The sequence below is a fragment of the Mustela putorius genome, unplaced genomic scaffold (genome assembly GCF_011764305.1).
Source record: "Mustela putorius furo isolate JIRA1106 unplaced genomic scaffold, ASM1176430v1.1 tig00003870_pilon_pilon_pilon, whole genome shotgun sequence".
Lineage (NCBI taxonomy): Eukaryota > Metazoa > Chordata > Mammalia > Carnivora > Mustelidae > Mustela > Mustela putorius.
In genome coordinates, this window is record NW_025422022.1 from 1,420,541 (window position 1) to 1,440,574 (window position 20,034).

Sequence of the window (20,034 nt, forward strand, 5' to 3'; positions counted from 1 at the left end):
ATACCTAACGGCAATTCAAAGAACATTCCAAAAAAACTTGACATCTCTTTTGAAATTTTAGCTCATACATAAAAGAAACATAATACAGTTTTCCTCATATCTGACAGAAATCCTAAAAATTTATGTATCAGTGATGGTTAAGAATTTTTAAAGCAAAAAAGATATTTTTCTAAAGTATCAATAACAAAAAGATACTTTTGATAAATCTTGTTATAGGAAAGACTGAATTATATCTTTCTATTCTATCAAAAATATCGTAAAATCGTTACCATATGAAGTGACAAGAATGTGCTGCCCTCAAAAGTGTGGGTGTTTTTACAGACCGTTGGATCATCATATGTGCATTTTTAAGAATATTCAGAATGAAAAATGGTAATTAAATCCCAAAGAAGGAAAGACCAGCACAAGCAAGTGTAGTTTAGAAACACTTCTTTTTTTTTTTTTTTTTTTTTTTTTAAAGATTTTATTTATTTATTTGACAGAGAGAGAGATCACAAGCAGGCAGAGAGGCAGGCAGAGAGAGAGGAGGAAGCAGGCTCCCTGCCGAGCAGAGAGCCCGATGCGGGGCTCGATCCCAGAACCTCGGGATCATGACCCGAGCCGAAGGCAGCGGCCTAACCCACTGAGCCACCCAGGCGCCCCAAACACTTCATGGAGGATGAAGGAAAGATGGGATTTCAACAGAGAGAAGAAAAATGGAAGCTTGAGAGCAGAGCTGAGTAACTGGTCAACCCGTAGTGTCAGTTATATGTGACATCACTTCTGATTGTCTCAGTCTCCATTCTGATTGGTCGGTGCCTTCCATGGCAGTTGGTAAAGGTTTCCCACACCATCCCTGTCAGTTAGACGGGGCAATATTAACAAAGACACCGAGAAGGAATAATCTTGGCCTGTTGATCAAACGGTAAGGAAATTAGACTGGCTTGAGTCCAGCTGGGACCGTTATGGGGAGGACAGCTGTTTAATTATGGTAAAACAAATTGTGAAGAATATTGAATGTTAAGCAAAGGAATTTGTACATAATCCTGCAACCGGTGGGGGGTAATGAATCATTTTGTGAAGTAAAGACAAAATGGAGGTGTTTATTGTATTTTAGGAAGATTACAGCAGTAGTCGAATGAGGGCAAACCTAGAGAAATCTTTTCAGGAGGTGGGTATAATAATCCAGACATGAACTTACCAGATGTTAACTAGTAATTTCGGCTAATTTGTATATCACTTTTTAAACTCATGTTATTTAACACAACTTTAACTCAAGTTTCTTAGTAGCTTATAATGGATTGAAGACCTCTACTTAAAATATTCTACTTAAATTTTCTGGTCCCATCTCCGTCCAGCCCCTGCAGCAGTGGGTAGTTCTACCCAACCAGCTCTATGGTGGAGCACCCATTGACGGTCTCTTCTCCTTTCCCATCCCTGGCTTGTCTGGTGCAGAGGCTAGCTGGGCTGTCCAACCCACTGGGCACCCACTTATGTACAACTAAGAAATGCAGGGTTATTAACATCCTGTGCAGCAATCCTTGGCCATTGGCGATATGTGCTATAGGGTAAATGCTTTCTCTTTTCTCCCCATCCCACAGTGACACATTTTCATGGAGCTTCCCAAAGTCCCTGTGGGCTCAAATTGTTGCTATAGAGATGGCTGCCTGGATTGTACTGGCTTTCCTCTTCACCCTCCCACCTCAGCCTGACAGTCCCCCTGCTCCTGGTGACCACATCCCCAGATAAACAACCCATGCACAAACTTTTGTATCATGCTCATCTTTGGGGAAACCTAGGCTAAACTAGAACAGGATCTTCATGTCCAGTCCTTTGAAACCCCCAAGAGAGAACCTCACATAATGTTCTGCTCCCATTAGGAACATCAATATAGCCAAAAGCGAATATCCCCTTTTGACCTTTTAATTTAAAAAAAATGAGATTGTAGAGCTGAGGCTGTCCTGTATTGTAGCAGCGTGTTTTAGGCATGTGGGGAGATAGTTTAGAATCCTGGGAAGAGCAGAGAATTTCAAGTCATGAGATCTAGATTTGAGCTTTGCTACCTACAAAGTGAGTGAGAGGGCAAATTATAGAACTCTAGTCTTCCATATCTCCATCTATAAAATGGGGAAGTTAGTAACTACCTACCTTCATAGGGTAACTACAAATTTGTTTTGAGATTTGGGAAAGAAACTCCCTCACCCCTCTGAGAGGATTATCAAAGAAACAATTTCTCTTTATCCTGAATATGAATGAGACAGCACGTAACGCCTAGAAATCACTAGACATCATCTCCTGGCCCTAAAGATTGGTCAGCCTACAGATAAAGTGGAAAGGAACCATGGTGAGATTAGTGAACTTCTGAACCAAGCCACATCCATAGCCCACATGACCTCTGGTCATTTCAGATAAGTGAGTCAGTAAATATGTCATTTAAGCCAGTTTTAGTCAGACTTTCTCTTACTTGGAATAGAAGAATTTCCAACTGATAAAATATGTAAGTAAGCTTTGTAACTTGAGATCACTATAAAAACATTAGTTTTTACTATTTTTATTCCTACTAGTTAACAAGAATACCCATAGTCCATTGAGCAAGTTGAGAAAAATTCCTAAGTTTTCATGTCAATTTAGTACCAACTTTTGGAAAAAAATTTAAGTCACTGCCTTATGGTATGTAGATTACCTGTATTAGACAGATTATTAGCTATATTATTTGTATATGTAGAAAGAAACAAATGTAAATAAAACCTATTAAACTGACTGAACGTTAAAACATACTAAACTTATAAGTCATAAAAGAAATGACTGTTCAGATATGGCTACATAAAAATAATACAAAACTGCTGTAATTTGGGAAAATTACTTTAAATAAAGTTAAAACACAAAGACAAACTGGGGATAGTGTTTGAAGCTTATATGGTAGATAAGCTTATAAATTTATGAGTTCTTATAAATCAATAATAGGAAACCTCCTCAATAAAAAAATAGGTAAAAGATTTCATGATGAAATCTGAGAACTATAAGAAAAGATGCTGAACTTAAGATTAAGGAACATCAAGGGCTATCATTAAAAGAGATAACTAATATTTGTAATAACTAGCACATACACTAACATGTAATAACTATCACCAGACACTATAAGAATTCTCTCACAGAGATATAGGTATAAGAATTATTATTACAGCATTCAAATAAATGAAAACAACTTAAATGTCAAGTAGTAGAAAGCTGGCAAAATAAGTTATATATTCCTATACTTAGATACATTGTTGCCATTAAAAAGGATCCAATAAGGGAGTGCCTGAGTGGCTCAGTCAGTTAAGCATCTGACTCTTGGTTTTGGCTCAGGTCAGGACTTCAGGAACCTGGGATGGAACCCTGTGTTGGGCTCTGCACTCAGTGGGGAGTCTGCTGGAGGATTTCGCTCTCTCTGTCCCTCCCCACTTTCTAAATAAAGGAATAAGTCTTCAAAAAAGATGGTTAAGATTATAAGTTGTTTTTTTTTTTTAAAGGAACCAGTAGGCCCTTAAATGTTAACATGGAAAGAAGTATGATATATAGTTTGAGTTTATCAAACGAGGTATAGAATGACCCCATTATATTAAAATATATATTTATGTATACACTTACAGTCTAAAAATAAATGCCAGCTATTAATACTAGTTAGCTCTCAAGTGTAGGGTTACAATGAGATCATTTTATGTAAAGTTTTACAAGATGTATATAATATAAAAATATTTGTTTATAAAACAAATAATTCAATGAGCACCAATCAGAAAGAAATCAGGGGTTTTTCACAACAGGTTTGCTGCCAGAACACAGGTGTCATGAAAGCCACCACTCAACCTAAACCAGAATGGGGAAGGAAAAGACTCATATTAACATTGTTGTCATCGGACACGTAGATTCGGGCAAGTCTACCACTCCTGGTCATCTGATCTACAACTGTGGTGGGATTGACAAAAGAACTATCGAAAAATTCGAGAAGGAGGCTGCTGAGATGGGAAAAGGCTCCTTCAAGTATGCCTGGGTCTTGGATAAACTAAAAGCTGAATGTGAATGTGGTATCACCATTGATATCTCCCTGTGGAAATTCAAGACCAGCAAGTATTACGTGACCATCATTGATGCTCCAGGAAACAGACTTTATCAAAAACACGATGACAGGCACATCCCTGTCCTGATTGTTGCTGCTGGTGTTGGTGAATTTGAAGCTGGTATCTCCAAGAACGGGCAGACCTGTGAGCATGCCCTTCTGGCTTACACACTGGGTGTAAAACCACGAATTGTTGGTGTTAACAAAATGGATTCCACTGAGCTACCCTACAGCCAGAAGAGATACGAGGAAATCGTTAAGGAAGGCAGCACCTACATTAAGAAAATTGGCTACAACCCCAACACAGTAGCATTTGTGCCAATTTCTGGTTGGAATGGTGACAACATGCTGGAGCCAAGTGCTAACATGCCTTGGTTCAAAAGATGGAAAGTCACCTGTAAAGATGGTAATGCCAGTGGAACCACACTGCTTGAAGCTCTGGATTGCATTCTGCCACCAACTCGTCCAACTGACAAGCCCTTGTGTCATGTCACTCTCCAGGACATCTACAAAATTGGTGGTATTGGTACTGTCCCTATGGGCCGAGTGGAGACTGGTGTTCTTAAGCCTGGCATGGTGGTCACCTTTGCTCCAGTCAATGTTACAACCGAAGTCAAGTCTGTTGAAATGCACCATGAAGCTTTGAGTGAGGCTCTTCCTGGGGACAATGTGGGCTTCAATGTCAAGAAAGTATCTGTCAAAGATGTTCGTCGTGGCAATGTGGCTGGTGACAGCAAAAATGATTCACCCATGGAAGCAGCTGGCTTCACAGCTCAGGTGATTATCCTGAACCATCCAGGCCAAATTAGTGCTGGATATGCACCTGTGCTGGATTGTCACACTGCTCACACTGCTTGCAAGTTTGCTGAGCTGAAGGAAAAGATAGATCGTCGTTCTGGGAAAAAGCTGGAAGATGGTCCCAAGTGCTTGAAATCTGGTGACTCTGCCATTGTTGATATGGTTCCTGGCAAGCCTATGTGTGTTGAGAGCTTCTCTGACTCTCCTCCTCTGGGCCGTTTTGCTGTTCGTGACTTGAGACAGACGGTTGCTGTGGGTGTCATCAAAGCAGTGGACAAGAAGGCAGCTGGGGCTGGCAAGGTCACCAAGTCTACCCAGAAAGCTCAGAAGGCTAAATGAATATTATCCCCAATACCTGCCACCCCAGTCTTAATCAGTGGTGGAAGAACGGTCTCAGAACCGTTTGTGTCAATTGGCCATTTAAGTTTAATAGTAAAAGTCTGGTTAATAGCAATGCATCGTAAAACCTTCAGAAGGAAAGGAGAATATTTTGTGGACCATTTGTTTTTGTGTGTGTGTGTGTGTGTGTGGCAGTTTTAAGTTATTAGTTTTTAAAATCAGTACTTTTTAATGGAAACAACTTGACCAAAAATCTGTCACAGAATTTTGAGACCCATTAAAACAAAAGTTTAATGAGAAAAAAAAAAAAAAGAAAAGAAATCAGAGTTGGATAATATGTGGCCTCCTTGATGGTTGAATGCATTCCTCTTGTCCTTAGCTCCAAATGTGATGTAGCAGCTGGCAGATGATAGTAACTATCATGTGTAGGAAGAAGGAAGGCAAGAGGAGGGGTGACATTAAGATCTACACTCCATTGTCCCAAAGCAGTGCACACAGTGAGGGGTGGAGGATTAGAGAGAGCATAGGGAAGGGTTTCCCAGGGAAGGAGGAGAGAAGTAAACAGAACTTCCCCAACCAGGAACCCAGGAATGGAAAAATTTCACAGCCAGCTCCAGGTGAAGGAAAAGATTTCGTTTCTCATGTTCACTCACCCAAACTCCTACCTATGGTGTTTAGAATTGGCTCCTTGAAAAGTGTGCGAAGTAGTCATTTGCCAGATTCTGGCTATGAAGGCCAGGGGCTGCCCCAGCTCCTCTGCCACCAAACCAAGAATTTCTTGTGCCTGACCTCATCCCTTCCTGGTCCTTTGGAGTTGCCTTTGGACTAATCTGATAACAGGTCAGCACTGTTATGAAAAGCCAAAGCCTGATACAATCCTATGAGCTAAGGCTCTTGGCGGAGTTGACTTCTCCCTGCTCCCACCCTCAGAAGCTGGAGTTTGGAGTTCTAGATGAAAAGAACAAGGAGGCATTACACAAACAAACTAACTTCAGGCTCCCTTAATCTAAGCCTTAGCATCAACTTTGATGAGTTATGAGAAAGTTCTTTGGTTGAATCCTAGGCCATACAACTCAAAAGGATCAGACAATTTCAACTTGTAAATTTTCAGATGAGAAAACTAAACCTTAGATAAGTTATGTGAATTCCCCCCGAGGCCATGACCAATTTTAGAGATGACATGAGAATCCAGTACTCCTTAAGTAGCATAATCTCCCTGTTGCCATGCCACATCTTTGGCTGCCACACTTCCAGTGGCAGGGTTTCAGAGTTTCAGGGGTTTGTAAATATTTGGGTAAATATAATCAACTGACTGATTTTCTTGGGTTCTTTAAACTGTGGGTGATAGTTGAAAGCAGCAACTGTAACATTATCTAATGGGATTTTCAATGCATGAAATAAAAATGTATTTCCTTGAATATATCAATGAAATTCAATAATCTTCTAGACAGACATAAAGAAAAAACAGAGAGGACACAATATAAAGAATAAAGGAGGAAATCACTACAGGCAGTAAAAGGATAATGAATAAGACAAAAACTATATACATAAGTTTGACTGCTTAGATGAAATGAGCCAGGGCCTCAAAGGCCACATACTATCAAGACTCACCCAAGAAAAAATAAGCACACTTGAATAGTTCTATCTATACCTGTTAAATAAATTGTAGTATAAAATCTGGCAAAAAAGAAAACTCTAGGCCCAGACAGTTGTACTGAAAAATTCTACCCAATGTTTAACGAAAAACACCCAATTCTACACAATCAACATCATACAGGAGGTTCTAGTTAATGAAACAAGGAAAGAAAAAGAAATAAGTGACATATATATTGAAAAGGAATAAATTAAATTGTCCCTGTTCTGAGATAATAGCTGTTGTCTCAGGAAACACGATGTCTATACAGAAATCCCAAGGAATCTATCAAAAAGTTTGTAGAATTAATACTAATGGATGTAGCAGGACAAAAATGCAAGGTCAACAGAAAAAAAATTTATTTTTATATATTGGCAATGAATAAATAAATTACAATTAAATTTAAAATAGTTCTAAAAAAAGATAAGTAGTTGGGTATAAAGCTAACATGCGGAATCTGTATACTAAAAATTAAAAAGTGCCAATGAGAAAAATCATAGGAGACCTAAGTAAATGCAGAGCCATACAATGATCTTAGATTGGAAGGCTCAGTATAGTTAAACTGGCAAATCTCCCTAAATTAATCTATTAATTTAATGCAATTCTAATCAAAATCCAAACATTGTTTATATAGAGTAGGTGATTTTCCAATTTATATGGGAAAGCAAAAGGACTAGAATACCAGGAAGTTCTTTTTTTTTTTTTTTATAATAAAAAATCTTATTTATTTATTTTGGAGAGAGAGCACGTGTATGGGCCTGAGCAGAGGGTTGGGAGGAGGGAGAGGGAGAGAGAATCTCAAGCACACTCTGTGCTGAGCAGGGAGCCCAACACAGGGCTTGAGCTCATGACCCTACCAGGAGGTTCTTGAAAAACAAATAACATTGGAGGATACATATTAACCAATTTTAAGACTTACTATAAAGCTCTGTAGTGTAGTATTAGCAAAGGAATAGATGCATAGTTCAACAGAACACAACAGAGTCATGAAATAGACTCATAAAATATAGTCAATTGATTTTTGACAAAGCTACAAAAAATATTCAGTGAAATAAGACTAGTCTTAACAAACAATGTTGGAACAATTAGATACCAATATGCATACAAATTAACTTTGACCTAACCCTCATATCTCAAACAAAAAAATTAACTAAAAAATAGACCATATGGGCTCTTTCCATAATTTGGCTATTGTTGATAATGCTGCTATGAAACCAAGAAACAGACTCTTAACTAAAGAGAACTGATGGTCACCAGAAGAGAGGTGGGCGGGTGATGGGTGAAACAGGTGATGGGGATTAAGGAGCACACTTGCTGTGATGAGCACCAGGTGTTGTATGGAAGTGTTGAATCACTAATTCCATACCTGAAACTGGTATTACACTGTATGTTAACTAACTGGAATTTAAAGAAAAATTTGGAAGAAAAAAATATAAAGTGGCTCTTCACAAGTAGGTAAAGAAATAAAGTGGGTTTCCTGTAAAAAATATAATAAAATAATAGAAATAATAATAATAAATTTAAAATAGACTATAAATCTAAATGAAAAATGTAAAACTATGAAATTCGGAGAAGAAGGCTTAGGAGAAAATCTTTGTGACTTTAGATTAGGCAAAAAATTCCAAATAAGACATTAAAAGCGTGAGATGTCTGGGTGGCTCAGTGGATTAAGCCTTTATCTTCGGCTCAGGTCATGATCTCAGGGTCCTGGGATCGAGCCCCACATCAGGCTCTCTGCTCAGCAGGGAGCCTCCTTCTCCCTTTCTCTCTACCTGCCTCTCTGCCTACTTGTGATCTCTGTCTGTCAAATAAATAAAACCTTACAAAAATAAAGACATCAAAACCATGATTCATAAGTGAACAATTGACAAATTGGACTTCATCAAAACTAAAAAATTTGCTGGGTGAAAGCCCCTTAAAGAAATGAAAAAAAAAATCTATGCAGCTAGAAGTTATTGCAAATCATATATGTAATAAAAGGCTTGTATTCAGAACCTCCAAAGTACCTCTCAAACTCAATAGTAAGAAAACAACTCAATTAAAAAATGCTCAGAGCATACACATGGCCAAAGAACACATAAGAAATGCTCAACATCACTCAGCACAATGAGATACCACCTCACTTCACTGTTCAGAATGGCTAAAATTAACAACTCTGGCAACAAGAGACAGCGAGGAGGCAGAGAAAGGGGAACCCTCTTACACTGTGGGTGGGAATGCAAGCTGGTGCAGCCACTAGAGAAAGCATTTTGTAATGTGTATAATTGTTAAAACAGTATGTTGTACACCTGAAACTTATATAATGTTATATGTCAATGTATATGTAAAAAACTTCAATGAAAAATTTAAAAATAAATAAAACAACTCAGACACCTGTATAAGCAAAACAAAGGAGTCAAGTTTACAGTTTTTAGATTTTAAAAAATTGTAAAAAGACTTTGCAAAGAGTATTTTATAGCAGGGCTTCAGTGTCTCACGTGTTTTCCCATGTGAGCACAATGGTCCTTAATAAAGCCTCCTTCTTCTCTCCATTCCCCCAGAAGCTTCAGCAATCAACCAAGACACTGGGACAGTGTTTGGGCCAAGAGTTTCTTCTAAGTAAGTGGCAACTCAGTAAAAAAATGTAGCATCATGGCCCGGGCTAAGGGGGTCAGCACATAAAGGCCAAAAGAGTCCAGGAACTAACCAGTTCCTGAGAGCGCCTACCTCAGTCCCAAAGAAGAGTCAAGAACCACCAAAAAGCTGAACCCTGTTCTGTGGACCTTAGCAGGCTGTGTTTCTCACATTTCATTATCAGGAAATCAGTCCAGTGGGGGCTTCTGAAGTTGGTGTCCACTGGAATTAATAGCAGAGATTTTTTTAAAAGATTTATTTATTTATTTTAGAGAGAGATAGTGTGCAGGGGTGGGGGCTGTGGAGACAGGGCAGAGGGAGAGGGAGAGAGCGAATCTCAAGCACACTCCCTCCTAAGCACAGATCCTGATGTGGAGCTCCATCTTAGGACCCCACGATCATAACCAGAGCCTAAATCAAAGGTCAAACACATAACTGACTGAGCCACCAAGGCGCCCCAATAACAGATTTTTTCTTACCACATGTGCCTTGACCAGTGCCTCTGGAAGAAAAGAATGCTATTTAGAATCTGTCAAAATTTGTAGCCATTAGCTATTTGTCAAAACTGTTTGTCATAACTGCACACCAAAAAGAATAAATTGTATTTTGAGTAAGCAAAATAAATAAATAAATAAACTCTGGGAAAAGTTGGTCTTCAAATTATCCTCAAACTGTAACTAAAGACAAATTTTAAGCAACTAGCTCATGTCTTTTTATTATTGGGGCTCAATTCAAAGCAATGGATGGCAAAAATGTGTACCATTAGGTTGTTTCTACTTTTGTGCTTTAGTTTATTACCGAAACAAAATATACAAGGTAGCAGAGGGATCAAAAATAGAGGACAGGGAGAGTCTGATCTGTTAGGAGCCTGCGCACCAAACACTCTGTTCATATATTCCATACCACCCCATTGACTGCGTAGGATCCTCCACATTTACGAGCTGTTTAAGGACTAAATCCTAATAGTGATGTACCAAGTAAAATATGTAATGGTGACCACAGGTAGTACCAGAACTCCTCTGCAGCTGCTGGAACCCTGGGGGATGAGAATGGTTTTAGGAAAATTATTAACCAGCTCGGCTTCCCATGAGATATGAGCCCACCAAGTGGTCTGCCAGGCTTGGAGTGTGAGTGCATTTTGCAGAAAGCTCCAGAATGCTCCAGGGCAGCGGTTCCCTGGGCAAGCAGAGAGGACACCCAGGAGCTCTGGCTGATGTGAAGGGGTTCTCTAGAAAGTGGCTGATGAAGTAAACAAGTTCATGAGGAGTTAAATAGTACATTCTGTCTGCTGTTTGTGATGATGATGTCAGGGACACTACAAACGTTCTGATAAGTGTATGAACACCATAAAAGAGACTTCTTAGTTTCTGGTTTGCTTTTCCTTCAGGGTTCCTCAAGAGAGCGTGGTCCTTCCCTATTCACCCAAAGTCAATGCTAGGTTCAGATAATTTCTTATCTCAGAATTTAATTTCTGAATTTACTGGGCAATCATTCCCTGCCTACCTCTAGTGCCAAGAAGTTGGGATCTCAGAACAATTTCTCCTCAATTGACCTCATTATCCATCAATCCCCTAGGGACCATCTTAGAAGCCACCCCAGGGACAGATTTTCCTGCCATAAACTTAGTGTCTCCCAGGATGCTGGGCCCCACAGCACAACCAGGTCTGTGTTGGCTGTGACCAGTGTCCATTATGGCTGTCCCTGGGCTCCTGCCAAAGGTTCTGCCAAGTAGCAGGTGCTGCTCTGACTGATGAATTCTTCAATCCACGATCACTCCTAGTTGGCAGAAAATATAGGTTTTGAGATAATCGCTCCCACTAACCATCTCTTTGCTATGATTTGAATATTCCACTTCTTGTTTTTGTTTTCATTTTTTTGGTGCGTGTGTAGGTAGCAAAGCAAGGTTTATTGAGTGAGAGCAAAGCTCCCAAAGAGGGAGGGGACTGGAGAGGATTGCCCCCGAACCCACCACTTCCAACAAAGCAAGAAGAACGGGGTGGTGTTTAGTTATCAATAATCTTCATTGACAGCAGGATGAAAAACAAGAGGAGACACCGACCAAGGGCCAGAGTTGGCTTTGGCACCTACCAGGCTGGTGACTGAACTAGGCCTCCCTCTGACTTGGAGATCTTCTGAGATCAATGTAAAATGCCACAGTCACTGTGCTTTCCAAAAAGAAAAAAGAAAAAAAAAACCATCCCCAGAAAACCAATGACTGTGTGGTATTGTAACGCTTTCCATACGTTTCTGCATAAAATAACACTTCTCTTTACTACTTTTCATGTTCCGTGGGAGGAGAGACAATCTTGATTTGTTTAGAATATGTTCCCTTCTGGGCAGACATCTGATTTTTTATTTCTCACTGACTTTTCTGTATAGGTGCGAGCCCCTTACTGCCTCTCCCTCAACCCTGCTTTCCATCAGCCCCTTCACTTCCCTGGCAATTCTTCTAAATGTTGTGTTTGAAGAGACACTGCAATCTAAAACAATGTGTACCTTTTTGTTCTTTTTTTTTAAAAAAATATTTTATTTATTTATTTGAGAGAGAAAGATCACAATTGGGCAGAGAGGCAGGCAGAGAGAGAAAGGGAAGCAGGATCCCCACTGAACAAAAGGGCCCAATGTGGGGCCCAATCCCAGGACCCTGAGATCATGACCTGAGCTGAAGGCAGAGATTCAACCCACTGAGCCACCCAGGTGCCCTACATTTTTGTTCTTAAAAAGATCTATTTCTTTGAGGGAGAGTGTGAGCGAGCAGGGATGGGGGGGGTGGAGGGAGAGGGAGAGAATCTCAAGCAGGCTCCATGCTGAGTGCAGAGTCGAACGTGGGGCTTGATCCCACGACCGTGAGATCATGATCTGAGCCCAAAGCCAGGTGTTCAACCAACTGAGCCACCCAGGCATCCCCATGATATGCACCTTTTGAAAGATCAAAGGTAATTAGAGCTTCCTCTACTCTTTGCCTTCACTTCCCAAGTGCCCATGTAACCCTGTTTGCTCCCACCTAGCACACAGTCACGTAGTTACAGGCCAAAACTCACCTCAATTCTATTTCTGATTAAGCTGCAAAGAACATAAAAGTATATTATTACATGTGACATTTGCCGTAGGTTTCTCGAAAACAGTTTTTATCAAATTAAAGAAATTTCTTTCTAGGTCTAGTTCACTAATTTTTTTTTTTAGTGTTATTTGCAGGTATCTGAGATATTATTAATGTGGTGAATTACACATGTAGATATTTTAGTATTGAACTATATGAATAAATCCTACTTTCTAATGTATATGTTCATAAACTGCTGAATTCAGTTTGTTAATATTTTGTTTGAGGTTTTAGCCACTACCTTTATAATTCCTCACATTGTAAAAAATCCAGTTTAAAAAAAAATCTGGTTTAAATACTAAGAAGTTCTGTAATGCCTTCCTCCTCATGTGACTGGGCCAGATATTTTGATTTAGTCCAGGAAAAAATTAAATCTTCATCCACCATAAGAAGAAATCAATAATAGATGAAGTAAAATTGGTTAGCCACAAAATATCAACGTAAGAGTTACTGAAGAATAAGAAAGTAAATATGAGAAGGAACTTCCCGCAGGATTGAAAGGAGTTGCCTCTAGAGAAAAGAGTGACAAAACTGGGAGCTGCTTGCTCTGCTGCCATTTTATTTTGTTTTGTTTGTCAAAATAATCCTTTCACTATTACTTTTCTTTTTAAACCATGAATATGCATTACTTTGATAAAAACGAAGGAACACATTTAGGTCTCCCAAAACTCAGAGACGTTTCTGGCGCAGAATCTATTTTGAAATCTGTGACATCTTCTTTCTTTTCTCTAGTGAACATATATTGCAGTCATGGCTTGTTTATCTAAGCTTTTTCCATCCCGTACATTTTGCTCTTCTCTGTCTCTGAACATGTGAAGCTTCTTTCTTCCACCTTTTAACATCCCCAAATACTGGACTTCTCCCAAGCAAATGTTAAAAGACATTTTTAACTACACACTGCACCCCCCACACACACACACATTAGAAAGCATCCAATAGAATTATCTTTATAATCATTTTAAAACATCCATGAAAGACTTCTGGTCGGGTGACAGAATTCTGCAGAGGTCATGCACTGGTTCATTGGGGGGGGGGCGGTTGGCATCTGGTTGAGTGAGAGGCTCTGTGCTTTGCTTGGACAACTAATTCAGGATACATGATGGCGGCTGGATGGATCTGTGGGTGGTGATGTCAGGAGGCATATCCTAGACCCAGTGTGGGCTGATTAGGAAGGGTTGCCCTTTATAGACACAGGTTCCACCATCATCAGTTCAGGGCAAAGCTGACTCCAGAGAAGGGGTATGCTTGCCCCTTGTAAGATTATCAGTTTAAACCAGGAGGGAGACTGATAGAAGGTAAACTGCAAACCAGCCATGACACAAAGTATTCTTTTTTTATTTGTTTCTTATTTGCAATGGAAACGAGAGTCTTTTTTTTTTTTCCTGTTAAAATAGTTAAGGCAATAGCTTTGGAGTTTTGTGGAATTTTTAAAAAAATGCTACTGTTTGCTTGCATATTTGTTTTACCTTGTGGCTAAGTTGGAAGGAAGTAACATTTTTGTTAAATTAAATTTGCATATTTAATCAGCATTTCAGATTCCTTGGAGCAGGCTGTTGCTCCCTTCCATCTACTGTTGCTACTGTTATTGTTGATACAGTTTAAAAGAGTTGGAAAAGTAACTTGTAGCTTGGTGCAGTCCTTTTCATTGAGAATTGAGGCCACAAGCAGCTATCATCTTGGAGCCTGTGGGGGGGGATTCTTAAAACCAGGATTTTAGACTCTAAGGATAAATCTGCTTCCTTCTGTTATTTGTGTTTCTTGTCAAGCTTTTGGAAGAATTTCAGACTAACCTTTTTAATTCTGGAGGCTGGCTGGCTATGGTATTTGAAGCCTGAGATTGAGTTAAGAGGAGGGATGGTAGATAATAGGAATAGGAATGATGAGGTTTGGGGACTATATTGACATTTGGCTTCTGATTAGATTGGGAAAAGGGCAAGTACAGTTGATGTGGCCATATTCTATTTGATTGGATTAAAGTGTGCTGGTTGGGTTATCTAATTGGAAAAAAAAAAAAAAAAAAAGGAGGTGGCCGAGCAATCTGATTTCTGTTATATCTAATAAAGGTCATCATACAGGGAGCCTGGAGAGAAGAAGGTATTGGTAACTTTGTGTATCTGTGGATGGTAGTGGCATTGGAAGTTGCTGGAGGTTTTCTGTAGGATGAACTTGAAGCTGATTTTGAAGCCTGGCACCAGGAGAGCAGGGTTCTAAGAAGAGTATGTCCAAAAGAAACAGTTTATGAAAAGGCATCGTGTAGTCAGGAGCACTGAACTATTCTGGGTGGCTACTGCACGGTGTGGAGTATTGGGAAATGGGTGGATGGGTCTGGTGATTAGGACCTAGTAGGAAAAATTTAACATTCCAGTTTTATCTTAAAAGAGTTAGAGGAGATTTTGAAGAAAGGGAGTGACATTATCAGGTTTATTTTTATTTCTTATCAGGATCACTGGATAGTGTATAAAAGATAGACAAGAATGAGAATATACTGATAATGGGGCTTTACACTGACTTTATACTTCTACCAATGAGGAAATTTTAGGTGGGGGGTGGGGGTAAGCACAATTCCTGCATTAAGACCAGATGTAGGAAAGGAAAGAAAAGGAAAATACACGGAAGATTTTTTTTTTTTTTTAATTTTATGTGTGAAGCACAGTAGTCAAGGAAAACACCTCGATTTCTTTTTTAGCCAGTTGGTGAGTGGCAACACCACAATATTTTCTTCTTGGCCTGTAGGTGCCATATTTGATTATCAGAACATAAAAGGTTTCTTCTTGAGGTTGTGCCCACAAGCATCATTGCTTTTAGGAGGGGCTAGCTAAAAACTGGCATATAGTTCACAGCCTGTTTTTCTAAATGTGGTCCCATGAAGCACTGGTTTTGAGAAATGTCAACAGATATTTTGTAGGGGAAGAAATGTTGAATAATCCAAAACTTTTGGGAAACATGAAATGCTATACCCCTCTTGGAGGGTGTCAGTGGAAACATGTCAGACACTCACAGTAAAGAGTTTTTTCAACTTTCTTTAACTCAGAATTTCCATAGTTACTTGAGTTTAGAGAGCGTTTTTTCAAGGAACACATATTTAGGGAGATCTAACTAGACTGCAGTTTTTATGCTATGAAATTTGGGAGGGGGCGGATACGATTATTCAAGAATCACTGTGTTTGAATCAGAAGAGAGAACTGTATCCAGTGGTGTGCTAATACATGTCTACCTACCAGCCTGGGGGATGTGGGGGAGGTAAGACAGACTAGAGGTGTTAGAAATACAGGAAGAAGCATGAAATAGTTATCTTGGGGAGCAAGACAGCAGACTCACCGTGGCAGCATGATAGAATTACCAGACAGTTTTGAGTACCCTTTGGAGGTTTGAGGTCATGAACCTAAAGTGAGACTAGCCAACACAGCAGTGCTATTTTCTCCAGCTGCCAGGGTTTAGGAGTTGAGAAGATGGGGGCTAGGTTTAATCAGGATGAGAGCTTTTCCAGGCAAGAATAACATGAAGGAAAGGAGCATGAGAGATTGAGAATCTGGGACTCTCTGGTGGGTTATGAAGGAGTAAGCACGGATGTGTGTGTGTGTGTGTGATGATAACGGAGAGGTTCTGGGTCTTTGGATTGGAGGTTTCAAGCCATCAGAGAACAGATGGAGTTGGGGTAGTGGAGTAAGTCATTTGAAAATAAAGAAGGTGATAGAATTCCCATTTGGGAGATGGGGCACTTGCTGGCAGTGATAAGAAAAGGTCTTCAGAAGTGAGGAGGTCTAGGTGTCAAGTACGTTCTGCTGATGACACCCAGGATTCAGATGGGCGGAGGATGGAGGGGAAGGCAGTTGAGCCAGGTGCTAGTCCGCAAGGGTTCAGAAGGACAGGGAATTCCAGAGATGACAGCAGCAGCTGGATAGTATCACTGGGTTGCATGAGCTTCAAGGGAAGAAAGAAATAGAAAGAAACAAGAGAAAGAAAGAAAGAAAGGAAGGAAAAGAAAAGAAATGTTTTCGAAAGAGCAAAGACACTCGTCACACTTTTAGACTTTGAGATGATGTGGATGCCAGAAGAAAACAACCTGCACTTTACGGAGCTTCAGGGAGAAATGGTCATCTCAGGGAACAGCAGGCTTCTAGCGTGAGACAAAGAGGTAAAAGGGAAGGTTCCCAGAGGTGGCTGAGGATTTAGAAGAGTTTTCTGACGAGGTGCTGCCTTCTAGAGGACAGGGTGGAAGAGTTTAAGAAGGTGGGGATGGTTAGATGAGACCTTGTCTGGAGTTTATGGGCATGAGGGTCCAGCAGATAATGGAGCTGTGGTTTCCTAGACATCCTGTTTCCATGGAAAATGGGGTTGTACCTGCGCTGCTTCTGAATGTTTTCGCATGGGGCATAAGGCAGATTCAACAAATACCTCAAAAATTATTCTTAAGGGACAGCAAGCAACTAATATGGTCCTGCCTTACTCCTAACATATTAATGGGAACTTAGCTAACATTACCAACCTCTAGAAGAGTACTAGGAGAGTACTTGCTCCCTTGCATCCTCAAGAAGAAATCTATATCTGACTGAGGGGGAAGGTGCCTACACCCCCTGAGCCAGCATAGATGTTAGGCTCCGTTATCAAAGGAAAGAGATTGAGACAAAGTGAAAGTTATTTAAAGCTTTATTTTATGCCAAGTATTAGAAGTCAGACTGATTAGCCAGGGGAACGAGACTGAAAGTTAAAATTATGCAAAGCTTTATTCTATGCCAAGCATTAGAAGTCAGACTGACCAGCCAGGGCCGCCTCCAAAGAGAGTGACCCCTCTCAGCCTCACAGACTTTTTTTTTTTAAGATTTTTATTTATTTATTTGATAGACAGAGAGAGATCACAAGTAGGCAGAGAGGCAGGCAGAGAGAGAGGGGGGAAGCAGGCTCCCTGCTGAGCAGAGAGCCCGATGTGGGGCTCGATCCCAGGACCCTGAGATCATGACCTGAGCTGAAGGCAGAGGCTTAAACCACTGATCCACCCAGGCGCCCCCTCACAAAAGCCTGGCCACACATAGGTGGCCAATGAGATTGTAACATTGCATATTCATGTTGGGTCACACGCAGGTGGCCAATTGAATTACAATTTACCCGATAGTAGCTGTTTGAACTAACCTATTACTCTGGTCAGAATTGGAGCTCAAGTTTGGTGCCCAAAAGACAGGATTTACATTCTTTGGTGGTTAGGGAGACAGTATGTGTGCCTTTTACTGATAGGATGTCTCCACCTGGCCTGACTCGTCCTTGGGTTCTGGGCTCTGTTATTAGGAACTGGCCAACCATATTTTACTAGTTTTCCAGACTTGTATCTTAAGTAAGTTCCCAGGGGGCGGGGTGGCGAGGGCAGGGTCAGTTTAAGTTTTACTGCACAAACAACAAAATGGCTTTTTAACCAAGATGGAACCGCTCTGGCTAAATAGGCCCTGACAATAGACACTTTCCTTCCCAGCACTGCTCTCCACTGGTTGCCACACCAGAATCCAAGCCACTGCAGGCCAGCTCTCTTGGTGCCCAGACTCTTGCATTCCCATGTCTGATGGGGTTTCTGGACAAATGAAGAGACTGGAAGACTGGGAAGAGTTTGCTCTGTAAACCCACCTTCTCCAGGAGCAGCTCTCAAAGCCCAGGGTTGCACTGTCCAGATAGGGCTACTGGGATTTAAACTAATTAAAATAAAATTAGAATGCAGTGCCTCCATAGCACCAGCCCCATTTCAAGGGCTTGATAGCCTCATACAGATACACTCATCGGTCAGCACAGCTGCAATAACGTTTCCACCTCTCCGGAAGTTCTATTAGAGTGCGCCCCCGTGAAGTATTCATTAAGCTGTTCTTTTGGTCCCTTTCTAACTCAGGTGTTTTTCCTTGGTGCAGCACCTGTGAGCTAGCCCCGAACCCCGCGGGCGTTGGGAAGGACCAGGAAGCCGGCGTGTCTGCGCCCGTGTCAAGCTGCGAGCATGGCTCAGTACAAGGGCACGATGCGCGAGGCCGGCCGGGCCATGCACCTGATCAAGAAGCGGGAAAAGCAGAAGGAGCAGATGGAGGTGCTGAAGCAGCGGATCGCCGAGGAGACCATCATCAAGTCGAAGGTGGACAAGAAATTCTCGGCTCATTACGACGCCGTGGAGGCCGAGCTCAAGTCGAGCACGGTGGGCCTGGTGACCCTGAACGACATGAAGGCCAAGCAGGAGGCCCTGCTGAAGGAGCGGGAGATGCAGCTGGCCAAGAGGGAGCAGCTGGAGGCGCGGCGGCTGCAGCTGGAGGCGCTGCGGGAGAAGGAGCGCAAGCAGGAGCAGAAGCGCAAGGTCTGCAGCCTGTCCTTCACGCCGGACGAGGGCGACGAGGGCGACGAGGACGCGACGGCTGGGGAGCAGCCCGGGTCCGCGGCGGGGAGCAAGCGGCGGAAGAACCTGGGGAAGAATCCCGACGTGGACACGAGCTTCCTGCCGGACCGCGACCGCGAGGAGGAGGAGAACCGGCTGCGCGAGCAGCTGCGGCAGGAGTGGGAGGCGCGGCGCGAGAAGGTGAAGCGCGAGGAGATGGAGGTCACGTTCAGCTACTGGGACGGCTCGGGGCACCGGCGCACGGTGCGGATCCACAAGGGCGGCACGGTGCAGCAGTTCCTGAAGAAGGCGCTGCAGGGGCTGCGCAAGGACTTCCGCGAGCTGCGCTCGGCCGGCGTGGAGCAGCTCATGTACATCAAGGAGGACCTGATCCTGCCCCACTACCACACCTTCTACGACTTCATCGTCACCAAGGCCCGGGGCAAGAGCGGGCCGCTCTTCAGCTTCGACGTGCACGACGACGTGCGGCTGCTGAGCGACGCCACCATGGAGAAGGACGAGTCGCACGCGGGCAAGGTGGTGCTGCGCAGCTGGTACGAGAAGAACAAGCACATCTTCCCTGCCAGCCGCTGGGAGCCCTACGACCCCGAGAAGAAGTGGGACAAGTACACGATCCGATGACCCCCTTTCCGCTCGCCGCTAGGCTCCCTGTCCTACCCCTCCCTGGTCCTGCAGAGCCCTGCACACGTGGCCTTCGCAGCCTCTGATGGCCTCCTGTCCACGCCCAGGCAGCAGCACCCAGCATAGGAAACAGATCTCTGTACCCTGTCACTTCCAACTTAATTTGGTGACCTTAATTTCTTGCCCCAATTTGAATAAAGAGCCGAGGGTTCTCACTTTATCCAAGTGTGGTCCTTCTAGTGCTGATGTTTTTGGGGGGCTGCTTGGTTATTTGAGGGAGTGGGTTGGGATTAATGTTACTGTGTGGACCCACTATATGGCTCTTTTGAGCTTTATTGAAACCATCACTGGGCTCTGCGGGACAGAATGAAAGTATGGGGTGCATTTTTTACCTGAGTCAAAAAGGGTTAAAACAAATAGTCATGAGCATGGACTTTGGAGCCAAACTGCCTGAGTTTGATTCCCAAGTCAGCTTCTTCACTTGCTGTGTAATTTGGGAC

General features: G+C 42.0%; 2 protein-coding genes across 3 annotated transcripts; both read left to right on the plus strand.

The window, feature by feature from the left end:
- The first annotated feature begins 807 nt into the window (after positions 1 to 807).
- FAM50B (family with sequence similarity 50 member B) lies at positions 808 to 19,754 on the plus strand. 2 transcript variants are annotated; one of them, XM_004753631.3, is made up of 3 exons: positions 827 to 904; positions 9,386 to 9,443; positions 18,444 to 19,754. In XM_004753631.3, exon 3 carries the CDS (start codon positions 18,527 to 18,529, stop codon positions 19,532 to 19,534), a length of 1,008 nt encoding a protein of 335 aa, XP_004753688.1. In that variant the 5' UTR covers positions 827 to 904; positions 9,386 to 9,443; positions 18,444 to 18,526; the 3' UTR covers positions 19,535 to 19,754. The 2 variants fall into 2 exon arrangements, with proteins under 2 accessions (XP_012912237.1, XP_004753688.1); XM_013056783.2 differs by lacking the exon at positions 9,386 to 9,443 and having other exon boundaries at positions 808 to 904.
- On the plus strand, positions 827 to 5,322 carry LOC106003367 (elongation factor 1-alpha 1-like). The gene is made up of 2 exons (XM_045067018.1): positions 827 to 904; positions 3,783 to 5,322. The coding sequence occupies exon 2, from the start codon at positions 3,836 to 3,838 to the stop codon at positions 5,210 to 5,212; it is 1,377 nt and encodes a 458-aa protein (XP_044922953.1). The 5' UTR covers positions 827 to 904; positions 3,783 to 3,835; the 3' UTR covers positions 5,213 to 5,322.
- Positions 19,755 to 20,034: the final 280 nt, after the last annotated feature.

Excerpts from the sequence above, each read along its gene's own strand:
- LOC106003367 (XM_045067018.1), top strand. The coding sequence starts at position 3,836 with ATGGGGAAGGAAAAGACTCATATTAACATTGTTGTCATCGGACACGTA.
- FAM50B (XM_013056783.2), top strand. The coding sequence starts at position 18,527 with ATGGCTCAGTACAAGGGCACGATGCGCGAGGCCGGCCGGGCCATGCAC.